Source organism: Gavialis gangeticus, unplaced genomic scaffold (assembly GCF_001723915.1).
Source record: "Gavialis gangeticus isolate Ggan-Ray unplaced genomic scaffold, GavGan_comp1, whole genome shotgun sequence".
Classification (NCBI taxonomy): Eukaryota; Metazoa; Chordata; order Crocodylia; family Gavialidae; genus Gavialis; species Gavialis gangeticus.
Window position 1 is genome coordinate 19,332,127 of NW_017728995.1, and position 17,783 is coordinate 19,349,909.

Genomic DNA, 17,783 nt, shown 5'->3' on the forward strand with positions numbered 1-17,783 from the left:
GTGGCTCTTGCCACTGCGTGCCCTCTTGGGCAAGCATGGCGGGGGGGGCGGCATGTGCCCCCTGGATCTATGCATGGGGCAAGGGCAGGCTACCTCTGCGGGCTTTGGTCCAGATGCCAAACTTCCTTGCTACAGCACTAACCGCTGCCTCCATCTGTTATAAAGGTGGCTACAGTACTCAACTTCTGGTTTTGTGCTACAATTTTCTGTACTAGGCCTCAGGATCAAAAAGATAGAGTACTGTTGGCCTAGATTGTAAGCTAAGGGGCAAACCCATAGAAATCATTGCATAATGCTCCAAATAGATATTATACGTGGAGTAACATCTGCTCCTGCTTGCAAGTGAAGGCTTTCTCTTTACTGATGTGTATATTAAGGGTTTCAACCTTTTTTACCTTGAGAATTAAGGGGTCTTGTTTCTTGAGGTGTTTCGTCCCCCCTGCACCTTACACTTGATATGATTTTTCTCTTGATTTTTATAATGACAGTACTGCCAAGTCCCCTCTCAGACAGAAATCCCTTGAAGGTTTAATTTGTTGTTTTTACATTTCTTTAATCAAAGTAAGCGATTGTCGAGCAGAGATTAGTTACATTTAGTTCCAGCTTTCTTTCTAGTGAGTCGTTGCAGTTCTGTAAGAGGCTGTTTTTCTGTTGGTGGTTACTGGCTTTCTTGATGGCTGGTAGTTTTGAGAAGAAGCAGCGTCTCTTGCAGAGACTCTTTTCCCATGAGAAACTATTTAGGCTGCCACACACAACTTTTTTCCAAAGCAGGTGGCATTTGTCCAGCCATCTAAACTATGCCAATCTATGCTAAAACATAACTATTTTGTTAGCCCAGTAGGTTTTCTCTTTTCTGCATTGATTAAACAGCTTTTTGAAGCCTACGTCTGACTTGTTGCAGTGACTTGGCTATGTCTGGCTCTCTGCAGTGTTAATATTTACTGCAGAGATGGGGCTTTTAAATTCAAGGATCTCAAATATTAATTTTCACGTTTTGTTACATAATGGTGATATCCCCACCATATAACTAATTAAACTGAGGCACGTGAAAGTGAGTGACTGACATGACAACAACAGACAGTCATGATTGCTCTACATAGTACAACAGTAGCGTGCAGAAACCCACCTCAGTTGCTTTCCAGATGTTACTGTGTATGGCCACAGAGAGGATTAGGCTTTCTCTTACTCCCCAGTGCTATTCATTTTGATTCAGGTGGCTCAGGAAGGTTTTTCTGTCCCTCTAATTTTTTTTAAGAATGGTTCTTGTGTGAGGTTACACCTAAGCTTTGATGGAAAATGTTAATCAGATGGAATTCGGGGGGCAGGCAACACTGGCAGGTTTAATTTACAATCTAACTACTACTACAGTTCTGCTTAACTTTTTTTTTTGTTAGTTTCTTAATACGTGCCAGATACAGTGTAAGTTCCAATTCCTGCTTCCAGAATGTATGTCTTTTTGCATTAGCTGAATCCAGGTGTTCTGGAGTGTCATGGCAGCACAATCATCTTGTAGAGGCAGTCTTTTAGTCCTTTGATCATGATGGAAAGTCCCATTATGAGTGATCCTTGCTTTTTAAGATTCATTTAGTTTGACCAAAAGGAGATGTTCTTCTACAAGTATAAACAACTGCATATCATTGGGTGGGGAAGGGAGAGAAGGAGGAAGATGGATTTCAATATTTTGGTTTAGATAATAGAGCTAATACCTACAGTCTTGAAAACGATTAGAATCGCTTATCACTCACTATATAGATTTCATAGATGTTAGGCCTGGAAGGGACTTCAGAAGATCATCAAGTCCAGCTCCCTGCCCCAGGGGCAGGAAGTCAGCTGGAGTCATAGGAACGGCTATATGTTTCTTCTTATGACAGTTATACCCTTGGGTAAGTTTATAACTTGCTCTAGTGACTTTTAACCTAAAAAAAAAGCTGTTGCATTTCATTATTTCCAACATAATTCAATGAGAAACGTTTTTGTAAACTTAGCTTGTGTTTGACCCTCCATTCCTCATAGTGAGGATGCATATTCAGCAGTTGTCTACATTTTGTGGCTGAAAACTAGGCTTTTGTCTTGAAGGCTGTTAATATTGAATGCTTCCCGAATTGCCACAAGCTAAATTCTTACTGGCGCTGATCAGTATCTTACTCTGTAAGTAGCCCCAATGAAAAAACCTGACTGTTCTTCAAGTAAAGTACTGCTTGCTCTGATTTTAGGGTAGCCTTAAATGGAAAAGAGCCAAAAACATAAAAATTGGGTTGTGACTCCACTACTCCATATTGGGCACATCTGCACAAGACTCTGTCACTGTAGCATCAGCGGGCACAAACTGTGATGCCACAGCTATGTTGTCGTGTTGCTACAGAGATGTAGCGGCTAAAAATAACTGTGCTGTCGGTATGGTGCAGTAGAGGCTGTTACTGGACCGTCATTTAGTACTTCCAAGAGGAAGTACTAAATGGCAGCACAGTAATAATGGCGCCATAGGGTCATGTGTAGATGTGCCCATTGTATGGTATCTTTCTGTCAAGATTAGTTCCATTGACCTCAGTGGGCAGGTTCCAGAGGTCAGGTGCTATTCAATGCAAGCAAAAGTTTTGCAGAGGTTGGATCTTACAGTGTTGTGGTGGTGCATAGAGGACTTGTACTAGTTAGAGCTGAAAGGACTTTTTAGATTAAGGAGTGCTTCAGTTTGAATGGGAAAGATATAGACGGCTGAGAGTGGATATAAAAAAAAAAAAAGTATTGAACTGATGCTACACTAATTTTGCACAGGCAACCAAAAACAATTTTTGTTCCTTTTGGGGCTTTTTTTAGATCAAATGCCCTCTGAAAGCATGCTGTTTTAAATAGGCTTTATTTGTATTGTGTATTTCAGGATCAGAATTCAGGCTGTCAATGAAATCGGAGCTGGGCCATTTAGTCACTTCATTAAAGCAAAAACGAGGCCATTGCCCCCCGTACCTCCTCGGTTAGAGTGTGCTGCAGCAGGCCCCCAGAGCCTCAAGTTGAAATGGGGAGAGAGCAGCTCCAAACTGCATGCCACAGATGACATGGTCTATATCTTGCAGATAGAAGACAGAAACAAAAGGTAAGAGATGCATGGTTCTTTCTTTAAAATTCAGGAGAAGTGAATGAACTGTAAGGCATTTATGGGAGTAAATCGCAATCAAGGCAGTATTGCTTTCCAGAATATCCTGTACTTATGGGAATATAAAAATACAGCTGTAGTGCGGATTCAGTAATGCTCTATCCCATATATACAGTTTAATCTGTAATTTAAATAATTGCCTCTCATCAAACACTGTTGTTATGGAACAATTGAATTTATAGTCAAAACAGTTGAACAATTGGTTTATAGTCGCAGTTAGCAAGTGCCCTAACTTTTCCCCATAAATCTCGGTATGTTAGTTTTACAACCATAATTATTTTGCCCTCATTGGGATGTAGCATAAAATAGAGAAAGTGGTGTGGTATTGTTGCCAAAGTGGTATTTATGTATTATGATAACACATTTTTATTTGCATGCAGTGCTGTTAAACTAGCTACAAGCAGAACAAATGTGTGAATGACACAATAAGCAAAGAAAGTTCTGGGTAGTGCCGTAGTCTATATTTATTTTCTTTGATGTATTTCTTTTATATTTTCTTTCTTTTTGGACATTAGACAAACAGTGTAAAATGCTGCCTGTCTCTGGAGCTACCCTGTAATTCCTGTGCGTCTTATCCAGCATCCTTTAATGTCAGCTAGGAGCTTGAATAAGAATCCTAGAAAGATAGGGCTGGAAGGGACTTGAGGTATCAGTTAGTCCAGTGGTTGGCAACCTATGGCCCACCAGCTGGATGCAGCCTGCAGAGCTGTTCTAGCCAGCCCACAGGGCCAAGAGGGCTTCGGTAACATTTTGTCAGTAGGAAGCTTTGCCGAGGCAGTGGGGAGATACAGGTGATAGCGCTGGAGGGGAAGCAGTGACTGTGGCTCTGGCTCTAGCAGCATGGGCCAGGTTGCAAGTGGCCCGCACTCAGACCTAAGCTCTGTTGAAGTGGGCCCTTATCTGCAAAATGTTGTGACCTCTAATCCAGACCAACTCCCCACTCAGGACAGCGTCATCCGTGTTTATCAGATCAGTTCTGCATCCCCTTTTTTGTCATCTAGAGCAGCAGTGCTCGACCTTTTTTGCCCCATAGGCTGGATGGGCAGTGCCCAGTCCACCTCTTGGCCGGATCCCACTGGTGAGCCCAATCCAGCTGTGCAGGTGGGGGTTTGGGGGCAGCCCAGCCCTGATCCAATTGTGCAGGGCTGGGAATTTGGCAGGGGGGCAGGGGGTAGCCCAACCCCCTCCAGTGAAGAGGGGTCATAGCCCAGCCCTGAACCTGCTGTGCAGGGCTTGGGAATTTGGCAGGTGGGGAGGGTTGGTGGCATTAATTGCCACTGCTTCCCTGCTGCCAAATTTTCCTGGCCCATGTGAAGCTTCATGGGCTGGATGTGACAGCTCCACAGTTCAGATTTGCTTAATTATGAGAATGTTGTGGGAGACAATATCAACAGCTTTACTGAAGCTGACAAGTATGGCATCCTCTACTTCCCTCCATTCACAAGATCTGTCGTCTTATCTGAATGAGTTTTGACAATATGCTCCAGTATCTTTCAGGTATTGAAGTCAGACTGACTGGTTTGTAATTCCCTTGGTTTTCATTTTTCCATTTTCAAAAGCAGGCACTGTATAGCTCTCTGTCCAGTCTTCTGCAACTTCACCTGATCTCCGTGAGTTCTCACAAAGATAATAGCCAGTGTCTCTGCAATTACTTAGCCCAATTCCTTAAGTCCTGTAGGATAAATCTCATCAGGCCTTGCTGAAAGTAATTTCTAACCTGTTGTTTTCCTGCTTTAGACTGAGTATCAAGCTGCTTGTTCTTGATGCTAACTGTATTTGTCATCTGATAGTTGTGAAGACTGAAGTTAAAAAATATTAAACACTTTATCTTTCCCTGAAATGTCCATTATTAGCTTCCTGTCTGTAAGGGACTTTCCTTCATCAACAAGAAATGAAGAATTAGGTGTTAAACAGTATGCTCCACAAGAAGCTTTTCCTGGTGACTAGGATAAAACCAGTGGGCTCTGAAATGGTGGAAAGGCACAGGACACGCAGTATATAAATGCTGCATAACAGACTAGTAAAATTAATAAATCTGTATGACAACGCACAGATTAGCCACGACTGGCTCATAATTTATTAATAACACCAGCCCTTCACTAGTTTAATTAGAAAAAAAAAAAAACGTTTAAAGTAGATAATTCTTACAGGACTTCACTAATTAGCTTGTTCGAAGTGGACTGACTCCATCCGCTGAAGTGGCATGTTGCCGATTTTGTCAGCTCAGGATCTGTTTTTTTGGAGTTCCGTCTGTGAATGATTAAACCCGTTTGTGAAAGTGTGCATCTACTCCCTGTCTGTGGCAGCATGGTTGATGCTTTCCACTACATAAACAAAGGGGACTACAGATGCCCCTTTGAATCTGTGTCTGATGATGGGGCAGCTTCACAGTGCGGGGCAGCAGTCCATCACCTGCAGCAGTGTGCAGTCAAGTAGGCATTGAAGGAAGTGATGTCTAGCAGGCTGCTTTTGTTTCCTTTCATGTAGCACTGCAGGTAAAAGGATTATCATCCTCCAGCTTGTTTTAAATCTGTTCCTGTATAAGAGAAATAAGAAGTTGCTCTGTAAGAATAAAATGCATGATAGTCCCCTGGCAGCAGGGAGAATGAGAAGAAAGGTTTTCAGGTCCTGTTCCCTCTGTATTGATCCCTCCCACTGCAAATGGTCACTGTGGTACTGCCTGCACTGCTCCTTCTTGTGCAGTGAGGTTTTTTTAATCCTACAGTCTCAGGCTCTGTGATAGCTTCAGTGTGGGCGGCTTTCTAGTTGCTACAGGTTTTACTCAAGCCTTGTCTGCACTGGAGAAAGTTAAACTGATTATTCCTTCCCAACTAAGTGAAAATTACTCTGGTCCTTTGCACCGAAGTGCTTTGATTGATTTGGGCAGGTTGATGGGGGGGATGTGGCAATTTTTTCATCTCGCATCTGAAATGAGTGAGGCTAAGCCCTCAGCCTGGATCAATTGTGGGCCAACATAGATGCAATGTAACTGAGCATTGCTGTACTATCGGTTTTGACGGCTGTAAGAGCTCTCCGTTCCTGACAAGCTGCCTGTATTCGTCACCTAATGATGCTCCCCCACGGTGAGTTGCCCCATGGTGAGGAGACCAAAATCCCTCTGACAGATGAAAAAGATTGACAAGCTGAGGGAAGATATCATTCCTGATGAACAGAGATGACAGCCCATATCTGGCCCAATATAAGCAGCCCTCAGCTAGGGGAAGCAGTAGCTCTTTCCTAAACTCCACCCATAAAATAAGGTCTGTCCGTTAACTGCCAGATGCCACTCACAATGGTGTGTGCTGATGTGAAAAATAATGTTGTGCAGTCTGAGCTCCATTGGGCTCCTATGCTGCACAGTGGGGCTCTAAGACTAGGGACAGGCATTCAAAAAGCCCAAGCCTGAATTGCAGATTAGTCTCTGTTACAGAGATAGAACAGGCTTGCAAGTGTACAGACATTCCCTATTCATTCTGGAAATGACCCTTCTACAGGGAAGCTGGGCTGGGGGGAGGCTGGGTATGGCCAGGCTCCGGCAGGCCTGAGTAAGACTGAGGAGGGGTTTAAACCCCTACCTTGGCCTGCCAGGTTCAGAGGGTGGGGAAGAGGGAGCGCTGCTGGGTCCCTGTGGCAGGGGAGGAGCAGAAAGGGAGAGCTCTGCCCGCCCCAGCGGCTCCCTGACAGCTGGGAGCAACCCAGGCACATGGCGCTGCTCAGCCTTAGAGGGCTTCTCTTCCCTCTCCCACATCACCGTGGGGTGGGCAGGGTGGCTCTGTGCAGTGCTGCAGGGGGACTTTTCCCTCTCCTTCTCCTCCCCTGCCACCCCAGTGCGGGGAGGGGACTGTGTGCGGTGCTGCCTGGCCCGGCCCTGGGTACAGGGAGCAGCTTTCACCTACGCTGAGGGTGATCCCATCCCCATGGCACAGCCAAGGCGGCCACACATCAGGGCCAGGCCGGGCCGCGGGGCCATCCCCAGTGGCTGCGGCTTACTGATGGGGAGGTTGAGCACAGTCAGTAAGCGCAGCATGGCCTTGTGCACATGCACAGTGGGTGGCCAGGCAGCGGGCCACTCAGGCTGGCATAGAGGCACTGGCAGGCCCAGAGCCCAGCAGCCACCTGCCACAGGGACTCACTGTGGACCCACAAGCCCCTGCAGCACCTCCGAGTCGGCCCGGGTAGCCCACTGCCCGGCCAGGCGCTGCCCATGCACACCAAGCCAGGCTGCACTCACTGACAGGGCTCAACCTCTACATCTAGACCACAGTTTACAGTCTGTGCACCCACATCACTGATTACTAATAGCCGAATCTGGGGATAATTTCCTGTATAGATACTGAATCTGTTGTGGGAGGAAGGGATCTCTTTATGTTGGACAGGTTATCTTTTGAATGACTTGTAAAAGTATGGCTTCTCCCCTTTTTCAGAAATAGGATAGGGCACAATTTTTTCTGGAGAGGCTATGGGACAGAGTTCCCTACACCCCTGAGGCTGGGGATTGACTTGCTCACATGAACAGCCTTTTACAAAATACTGCTGCTTGTCCCCTCTGCAGAACCATAAAATCCTCTTCTTCTGAGAGGAAAATAACTATTACTGATCTTCTGGATGCTTGAAAGGGAACTCCTTATTTCAGTGTTATGCTTTTCTGATCCACAGTGCAAGCCTGCATACAGTTTGCTTACTGTGAGATTGCTTGCTTGTGAGGGTCACCAGCACAAAATAATTTAAGGTCATTGAAGCATTTGGTTTGACAGATGAAGTAACGTGTAGGAAAGCAAAACTGGTACGAAAACTGAAAAAATGGTGGCCCAGATTCTGAGCCTTGGTAAAAACTTGTTTTTGATGGTCATTAAAAATAAATTATATTTATTATTCACTAATAACCAGTGCTCTTGCTTGTCATCATTCACTAAGTTTTGTTCTAAATACACCATAGCAAAAATGAAGCATGAGAGGTAAGTTGTATAGAGTAACAGTTTTATTGATTGCAAGACTTGATGAAACAAGATGCTTGGAAATCTTCTGGCACTGATTAATGTAGAGGCTTTTGAAGGTGTGCACATCACAAATGTGCCTGCTACATCTCTCATTTACTGTCCATTGTGTGACATTTAGGAAGATCAAATTAGTGTCTCTTGTCCTTTAAATTGTGGGCAGCCTTCAGTGGAAATAAGGAAAAGTGTGCTTTTACTAAGTATAGTACTTCATGGAAATTGGGAGCAGTTGGCCTTTAAGTATATAGACATATAAGATTTGTTTTAAAAAAATAAACTTGATTTGTTTGTACACAGCTCTAACTTAGTTATGCCAAGAACACTATGTTGATGAATTCCCAAAATTCTGTAGATTTTTTTTTTTTACCCCAAGTCCAAAAAAATAACCTTATTGTAGCAGTGCTTTGATTTTCTTTTCTTTTTTTTTTTACTGCCAGTTACTAGTTTTTGCAGCTGGTCCTACAGCAAATTATTCTTTTCCCTGGTTGCCTAAAAGGCTTACATGATGTAGTGTTGAAATAAGAGAATTAGCAAATCCATTAATTGCAGAACACTTACTTATTTCTCTGGGTACTTTTTTCTAGTACTTTATAAAACAATACATGTGCATTTTATACCTGCTTTTACATAGTGAAAACCTCTAGACTAATATAGACATGTTTTAAAGGAGAATCATTGGCAAGGATTGGTTAAAAATGTTGATCAAATTCTTGAACAAAGGTCTGTAAACTTATAAGGAGACAGACTGGACCATTTGAACTAAAAGATAAGGTATTAATAGATAGTGTAAATTGTAACGAATTTATTGTGAGCCATATCATGAATAAACGAGTTATAGCCTTGAGCATTAAGTAGAATATAATACAGTATTTATTTAAAAAACATACAGAAATGATTCATAGCTATTATTTGTAGGTGTGCATAACTAGACTGTATGTTTGCTCTGCCTAAGAAGTATATAATCTTTAAGAAATGAAAAATGAGTAATTCCACATAAAAGAGCATTCGCCTAACCACTGTAATTATAATTGTAAATAAAATGTTATTGTTGTCTAAACACCTCTTTTGCTAAGGGGCCTGGAATCTAGATGTCTCACAAAAGAGACATGCTTCATTGTGGAAATTGGTCTATGGCCAAATCCTTCCCCTGTTAAAGTCAGTTGGAGTTTTGCCCATTTACTTCAAGTGGTCTGGTGCTTCTCCTGAACATTTTTTTTATGGTGCTGTGTTATACATAACTTCAAATGCAAGCAGTAAGACTTGTGAACAGGTAGAAATAAGTGCCATTTGTGTGGTTAAGGGGGGAAAAGAGCTATTGTAATCTTTTGCTCTGCCTAACAATAGCGCTACTTGGAGTAGCAACCCAATGTACTGAGAGGCTGTAAACAGATCTAACTTTAAACCTTTTAGGAGGGGATGGAGAATTTGCCATCAGCTGTTTCAATTGAACTATTACATTCATAATCACAGAAATTGAACTAAATAGCTGTAACTTCAAAACATAAGGAAATGGGTTTAATATTGCACCAGTTTTGATCCACTTCTGCTGGCACAGATGACTCCTATTACAGGCCCCCTCTACAGGCATTGTGAATTTAACTGTTTAATTGTGTATTTACCTTAAGACCAGCTACATGTGCAAAGTATTTATCGCATGGTAAAAAGCTTCAACCAGCTATAAAGTTAGACCTCAAAAATGCATACTATGTAGCAGGTTGCTATTGAGCTTTAATTGTCATGTGTAGCAGGGTCTCCCACCACTGTGACAGGGCTCTCAGCCACAGGGGTGCACCATGCCTAGGGCAAAACCCCTGGGCCTGGGGGATCACAGGTACTGCAATCCCCAAGGTTGGATGTGCGTGAAATGCCTTTGCCCACATGTGCAACCGGGACCAAGAGTCTTGTGCCTGATGGGGCTCTTGGTGCAATGCAGCTGGGACTGAGAGCCCTGTCAGGTATGAAACTGTCCCAGATGCACATGTGGGAGCCTGTTTCATGCCAATGCAGGGCGAGCCCATGATGAGGCTTCTGTTTCACCGGCAATAAGGCGCAATTGCATCTTATGTACGATCCCACAATCATGCACATGTGGCATGGCAGGAGGCTTGATTGTGTGGAGCATGCATCAGATCCAATTGCACCTTTATCTGCACATGTAGAGGGGGCCACAGCTATATCAGAAAGCTTATGCCAGTGTAGCTAACCAGTTAACATCTGTCCACATACAGAGAGCACGCTGGTGGATGTGGGCAGACCTCATGGTTATTGTCTAGTCTCAGCGTTCTTTCAAATCCCTAGTTATTAAACTGATAAAGAAAACTGTCAAAGCATAAAGCAAGTGTAAATGATACAGAGATGTCTAAAATGATACCTGAGAAATGCAAATTGCCCTTTTTATTTCAGTAAGTGGTAACTCAGCTGCTGAGGAATGGTACTTTCAGTGTCTTTGTCAGGTATTTCGCTGTTCATAAAAAAGCCTGTTACAAAGGAAAGGGGGAGAGGGCGGGAATCATTACGAAGACCTATGTTAATGTTATCAAAGTGGAAGGGACATGAAGCACTAGCCTTCCCAGAAAGGAGGGTCCCTAGGACACGTATGAATTCAGACAGATATCCTTTTAAAAATCTATGACAAGAGCACAGGAGAGATGCAGCTGTGTTCAGCTTTTCTAAAGAGGGGCTGAAGCTTGGAAAGCAGCATCTTGCCTGCCTGGATGTATTCTGGTGTCTTCCTAATTGTTATAAGGCTATTCCAGAGCTTCCTTCTGATTTTTTTTTCCCTCTGTCCTAGTCAGGTAGAACAAGGCTACACTGACTTCCTGCAAATTGATTTTTTTTGTATAACTATCCACTTCATTTTCTCTATCTGACTTTAAAAGTGTGCACAATTGTAAGTGAGGCACTTTGGTAATGTCTGGTGTACATGCAAAATCTTTGTCCGCTAGGGAGTAGAAGACTTGCACCTTTTATAGATTAAATCAGAGGTGTATAGCATAAGCTTTCCTCAGCAGCAGCGTACTTCATCAGATGCTGTGAAGGGACTGCAGGAAGCAGAACTGCTAAATAGAAAGCAGTGATTAGAATAGGGGCTGTTCCTAGACATCAAAACTTTAAAAACTTTAGTTAGTCTACAAAGGTGCAGATCTGCCCTTGATTCTGCCTGACTTCAGACTAATGCAGCTAACTACCTCTCTCCACTAGAGAATAGCCAGTTTTCCTCTACAGTATATGAGCTTTAAAATAAAACTTACATATTTTATCTTAGTGTGCATGAGATGAATAGAAATATTATAGCCATAGACATGTACAGAAGGAGGAATAGCTAGACATAATCCCTGTGTTTTATGACTAATACAATCATTATCTACTACAGGTTTCAAGCTGTCCAATTAGAAAAGTGTTTACACTCTAAATCTAATCAAGACAATTTGCACCCATTTTAACAGCAATTACTGATTTACATCCGGCCTCTTGGGTTGTAAAATTCTATTTAAAAAATTTAAAAATAGTTGCATTAACATATTCATGCTAAAAATTTGCATGAGTAGTCCTCCAGATTGGGAAAGATGATGATGAAAGGAAATTCATAATTAGGACTGAGGCATATGGCATTTTGCTGTTTATCCTGCACTACCTAAACTAAATAGGAAGTTAACATTCAGAAAGCCTTTAAAGTGGAAGACACCTGGTTCTGGTTATGTAATGATTCACTGAACCAAGTTGTGTCTCTTATTCCCAGTACAAGTAAATATTTATATTAAGATAACATCCAAAAGCTCCACTCAAGACTGAGACCCTGCTGTGCTGGGTACTGTTCAAATGCAAAATTTATGAAGGCTCACAGATCAAGGGCTGGTTTCTTTTTCTTTTCTAGATTTTTTTGTGAACATTTTATAGTACGTGTGAATTACCATTGGGTGCCTCACTTTGAGACAATGTGAGAGGAGAGGAAAGGTGTGTAAAAAGCCTGAAATAAGATGCCCTCTATTTTAGAAGTCCTAATAGCTTTTCCCAGTGGGAGTCTTTGAAACTCACACATTTAATACATTTCCACCACCAAATCCAATAAAAATGCATGTCCAGGCACAGATTTTTCTTATATTGTGCAGCCTGCATCTGTTATATACTATAACAGTACAACTGAGTGTGCTGGTGCACCGAGGTTTAAATGAGAAAAGAATCTACTGTGACAATGAAAGGTGGTATCTCTCCTTCTCTCAGTACTATCTTGTTTATATCAATGTTTTATTCAGATACGTTCAAGAGTAGTGTGAGGTGCAAATTGGGCAGATTCAGATCTAGAGTTATCTTTATTTCAGTTAGCGCTAACTTCACTCTGCGGATACTGGTGTCCTAGGTGGGTCAGCATAACTACATAGGCAGCACAGCCAGCTGCCTCAGGCAGCAAATTATAGGGGGCAGCAAAAATGGTGCTCTGGGCAGGGAGGAAGCCAGCACTCTGTTGGGCTCAGGCTCTTGCCTAAGGCAGCAAAAATCCTTATGTTGACCCTGTTAGTAGAGACCAGCTCGGCTTTCTGAATGAAGTTGTTCCAAACCATGGAACAATATAATTTCAGCTCATAAGTATGAACGTGGCGTGCTAACAAGATTTAATTAAAGGCTTATAAAACTATCAGTTGCTATCATCTTAGGAAAATGATTACCAGTATTGAGAGTGACAGTTGAAAATCAACCTCCGTATTATTATAAGTCTTGAATGTTTCCAAATGTTGTTAGTGAAATGAAAGACTAAGTCTGTTTTTAACTTTTTTTTTTTGCTTTTAATCGGTCCTTCAGCATCACGGATCAGGTTACTGTTGACCAAACTGACTGTTTATTTAGTACTTTAATACTCCTTGGCTCCCTAAATGCTGGTGCTAGGGACAGAAGTTACACATCAGCCAGTTTAAGTGATCAGAAACTGGTCTAAATCTGTAACAGAATAGAAGTTCAGTGCACATAAACCAGTTCAAAATGGCTGAAACTGGTTTAAGATAAACCTGGTTGAATGCAGTATCAGATTTAACTGATTGAAGTCAAACCAGTATATGAAACTTCTGTCCTAGACCCCTTCCTGGTTCAAGTTAAATCACAGTCCCCCGGCATCCCAGCTTTTTGCAGTCCTGGGCTGGGCTGTCTGCTCCAGAGAGCAGGGCCAGCCCCGCCCCTCTGCTCACTAGCTGGCTCACTGGCCCCCCTTGGCCAGGGATGGGGGTTAAACTTCCCTTCCCCCGAGTACGGAGCTGTCCTGCTCTGCTTACTTAGTGCTGGTGGAGACTGTAGACTACAAATCCCAGAGGCACCTGCGAAGCAGGAAAAGGAAATGATGAGCAACCCTGCAGAGTCCTGCCGTTGTGGGTATGGACTGCAAATCCCAGAGACCTCAGGGGCAGCAGGAAGAGGAAACAAACACACAGCCCATTCCAGAGAGCTGTGCTCTAGTGCATGTGGCTGCATTTCCTGAATCAAAAGTGAATGTTCATTTGCTTATTGGTTCAATCTTTGTACGACTAATTTGCAAAGACTGAATCAGTTCAGCCTCAGGCTTTTTGACTGTCTGTACTTAGCCTGGAGGCCCGTGGTTGGAAAATTTTGCTCTATCTCTTTATATCAAGCACATATTTTCCCCTTCACTGGTAATTATGGGTTATGTTCAGTATTACCCTTCCATTTTCTCAATTGTCCAAGAGATCAAGCACTCTAGGAATGTCCTTTCAAGATGGGTTTGGCTGATTTGTCTTATGCTATCCTACCTATATGTCCTGCCCACCAATCATTAGGATTTCGCTATGCTTATTGTATTTGGTTCTTTGACCTTCCACAGCTCCTTATTAAATCTTCTTCCTGATGCATCGTTCTCCCTTACTTCTCAAAAATTAATCTGTTTTTTATTCCAAAGATAAGAAATTGTCTGTCTTCCTTCTCAACACTAAATAAGGTTTCGCATCCATTTACAATAGGCTTTATTAAATGGTCTTATATGTCTGTAATGTGGTGTTTTTCAGTAGTGTTGAGGTAATGTTGTAGCTGTGATGGTCCAGTAAAAATGTGAGAGCAAGGATTTTTATGGGTGATCTCTTTTATTGGACCATCTATATAGTTGAGAGAGACTTAGACAAGTTTTGGGGACCAGTGTCCCCGGTCGTCTTTTTCTCAGTAGTTGTTTGGGGCTAAAAGTTATTTTATATAAAGTAATTAGCATTTCTACTGTGTGCCCATGTCTTAAATTTATCATACTGTTGTTAGTTATTAACGATTCTTATTGTTTTAACTGGCTAATTTATTGATATCTGTGGTTACCAACCTTACCCAAGATCTTCTTGTCATTTGTTCGTGTATTTGGTTTTATTTTGATTGAGTTCCATTTTCTTGGCCTCTTCTTTCAAAATCCCAAACATCCTCTGCTCCGTATTTGCTGTCTCTCTTATGATAGTGAAATCATTAGCAAGTTGGTGCAGACTGAGTAAATTCACCCCATCCTGAGAATTTGGTAGTGATTGCGCTACTTTTTTTTCCATAGTCATACAAGTGCCACAGACAGTGCATCTCCTTGCCTTAATCCTGTATGGATAAGCAAAGATTTTGCTCCTAGTTCTTACTGTATTTTTTTTTCTTTTTACCTGCAAGCATGGGTGTATACCATTCAAATAATTACACTGGGTATTCCAGTGACTTCCATTGTGGCCCAGAGTCCATTAACACTATGCTCTGTACTCGTAACATCAGTTAAACTGTGTTTATATTTTGATCATAATTCCATCTTTATTCCAGTAATTGGTGAACTGAAATATTTGGAACCCGTACTATATTCCTTACTATATCCTCCATGTAAAGGGCCGAGTCTTTAGGAAGTGTCGAAGGTGGGGTTTGCATCCTCTTTGTAGCAGTTTCCAGAAGCATCGGTGTTTGTATGGGATCTCAGCCTTAGAAAGTCCTGTGGGAAAGAAGGTGCAGCATAAGAGAGAAGCTGCAAGCGTCTTTGTCAGGCAGCCCATACAGAGCAATCCTAAAAGAACGAACCGTCCTAAAGGAACTAGCTTGGGAACTTATGTTCTGAGGCAATTAGATGATGCTTTGTGTCATTGCACCACATCAGCTTCTGCCTGTGGACTTTTTATTATGTTATGAGCCGTAAATGAAAGGTCCCTCAAACAGCTCAAGCCACAAGGGAGGATGTTAGTTCTAATAGGCTGTCATTTGATAGGGTGAATCCTCCCCTGGGGCTGTCCTTTTGCAGGATATTACAACTTGCTGTTGTTCATAGTTAATATGGATCACACTGGTATCCCGTTCAGCTGCACCTGAAAGGGTGATTTAGTGAATGCAAGTTAGAGCTGATGCTTTTGGCAGCATGGATGAGCTCTTTACAGCCTATTGATATTGATGCTCTACAAATTATTGGGTTTTCCCCCCCAAAACGCAATGAATTACAAAGCAGAAGAAAGGAAACTCCGCCTTTACACTTGTAATTTGGTTTTAGGAAAAACTAAATCATTGAAGGAAAAAGGATTTCACATTAGGCAGCTAGAACAGTATGTTTGATATACCTGCCTATTTTAATAGGGTGCGATATTTTTCATGGGGTAATTTCAAAGGAAGTTAGTCTTTTAGGCTGTTTTATTTTGCTCATTAAATTAGAGCACAAGAGTACTACTAGAACTGAAAATGTAGTGTTGGATTCACTCCGGTCAGATGGGGGAACTATCTTCTTCAGGAATAGTATATAGCACTGATGATACCAGCCCAAATTAAAATGTATGTGTAGTTAATCCGCTGCTGACCTCAGGGGTTTCTTTAGGAGCCAAACATTTAAAAAACAGTGAACTCAGACAGGACTGTTGAGAGGAAATTGCTTTTATGTAATGTGTTGACTTCTATTCTTAAATTGTTGTTGACCAGATTGTTGGCCAGTCTGATGTGTAGGATTGTCATGCATGAATCCATCTGGGTCTTACTGAAAGGGGAGAGAGATGTGATTAGCAGGGGTGCGTTTTAAAGAACAACCTATGTCCCGGCCAGCTGTGGTAGCAAGGGCAGCAGCAAGCTGGGTTCCCTGTGGCAACAGCTCCAGTCTGGAACCCCCCTCCAAGTGGGCACCTGGGCTTCGTGCCCTGGTTGCCCACCCACAGTTCTGCTGCTGGTGACAAGGATGCCAGGTGCATTACTGATTCAGCATGTTTCCCAGCCAGCCTCTGCTCTTAGGGCACTTCCAGAGCATAAAGTGCAAAGCTGAAGTTGCTCTTCATTGCTGACACATACTGTCCTCTGCTTCCCTTCCACGAGAGTGAATCATGTCTGGTACATCTGTCCCATTGTCTCAGGAGAGACAAATTGCACTTCTTCACATGAGCAGGAGGAGATGTGAAAAGGGTTAAGCCTGTTTGATCAAGTATGATAGGAACAGGATTTGGGTGTGAGCATCATGATGCAAAGTGTCCTTAAAGAAGGACTTCACACCGGCAGCGTGGAAGCAGGACCATTTCATTGTTTTGGGGGTCAGATCTCGGTGAGTGTAATCGCGGCAGCTGCACTGCCCCCGCTTGCACTACCTGAGGACCCAGCCTTCTGTTTTTCCAGTTGAAGCACTGCAAAGAACTTGATGTTCTTTAACTCCTTCAATGAATTATATTCCTGTTTTGCAGCTTCTACTTCCTTGGGTGCTGCCTCAGTGTGCAGAACTGCTGGTGGGGGAAGAAAATCACATAAACAGATGCGGGTTTGATGTGTTCTGTAAACAGTAGAAGAGCGATTGTAAAAAAATAGATAGGAGGCGGGGGCCATAATTGAGCACAAAAAACAAGGACATTTTTACTGTTAGGATAATAATATTAACAGCTGTTGATTCATGAAAAGTATGAGCCTTGGTTTTAAATTATACAGTTGCCTGTGTTGTGGAGAGAAAAGCCTCAGGTCAGCAGGTTAAATCATTGGTATATTAATGATTCCTTTGTAGCCTAATGGAGTCACAGATCGCCACATTTTTCAGCGTGACAGAAGGGGATCATTCAGGTTTCTATTTATGCCATTGTACTTTTACTCAAGATTTGCTATCTTTCTTAGTGCTGTGCACATAGATTTTTCTTTTAAATGAAATTGTTGGGAGAACAAAATGCGTTTCCAAAATCTAAACAAAACTTGAAAGAGTTTGAAAAGAGCAGAGCCAGCTGATTTTACGTACGTTTAGAACTAGTGAATGAAGGTAGAGTTGAGGCATGTTCATAATCCTGTGTTTGACTGGAGGATGGGCTTGAAGTCAAGGGAATAAAATAGCTGTGACATCCAAATCATTTCCAAGAAGATCCTTATTGAGGATAAAAGGGTATTGATGACAGCAATGGCCTCTCCCAAACAAGGTTTCTAGGACACTCCGTTCTCTCTCTCTTGCCCCCCATGTGTAAATAAATACATTATTTCTGTATTTGACAGGCGACGACCTGGTAAGGGGCCTCCAGGTTCTTGACCACCTGGGTGATAGCGATCATCACTTGCTGAAATTCACCATCCAGTGCAGGGTGTCAAGGGCCTGCAGCAAGGCAGTAGCCCTAGACTTCAAGAGGGCCGACTTCAACGAGTAGAGATGAGTGGGAGAGGTGCTGGGGTTCTCGAGGGCAGGGGAACTCAGTGCCCAAAATGAATGGTCG

The 17,783-nt window shown here is 42.5% G+C and overlaps 1 protein-coding gene across 2 annotated transcripts in view; it reads left to right on the top strand.

Annotated features, from left to right (window-relative positions):
• FNDC3B (fibronectin type III domain containing 3B) overlaps positions 1-17,783 on the top strand; it is a 449,034-nt gene that overhangs the window by 396,697 nt on the left and 34,554 nt on the right. For both annotated transcript variants that reach the window (XM_019503306.1, XM_019503307.1), the window contains exon 23: positions 2,876-3,088. In XM_019503306.1, the coding sequence (XP_019358851.1) occupies positions 2,876-3,088 (213 nt within the window). The remainder of the gene's footprint in view (positions 1-2,875; positions 3,089-17,783) is intronic.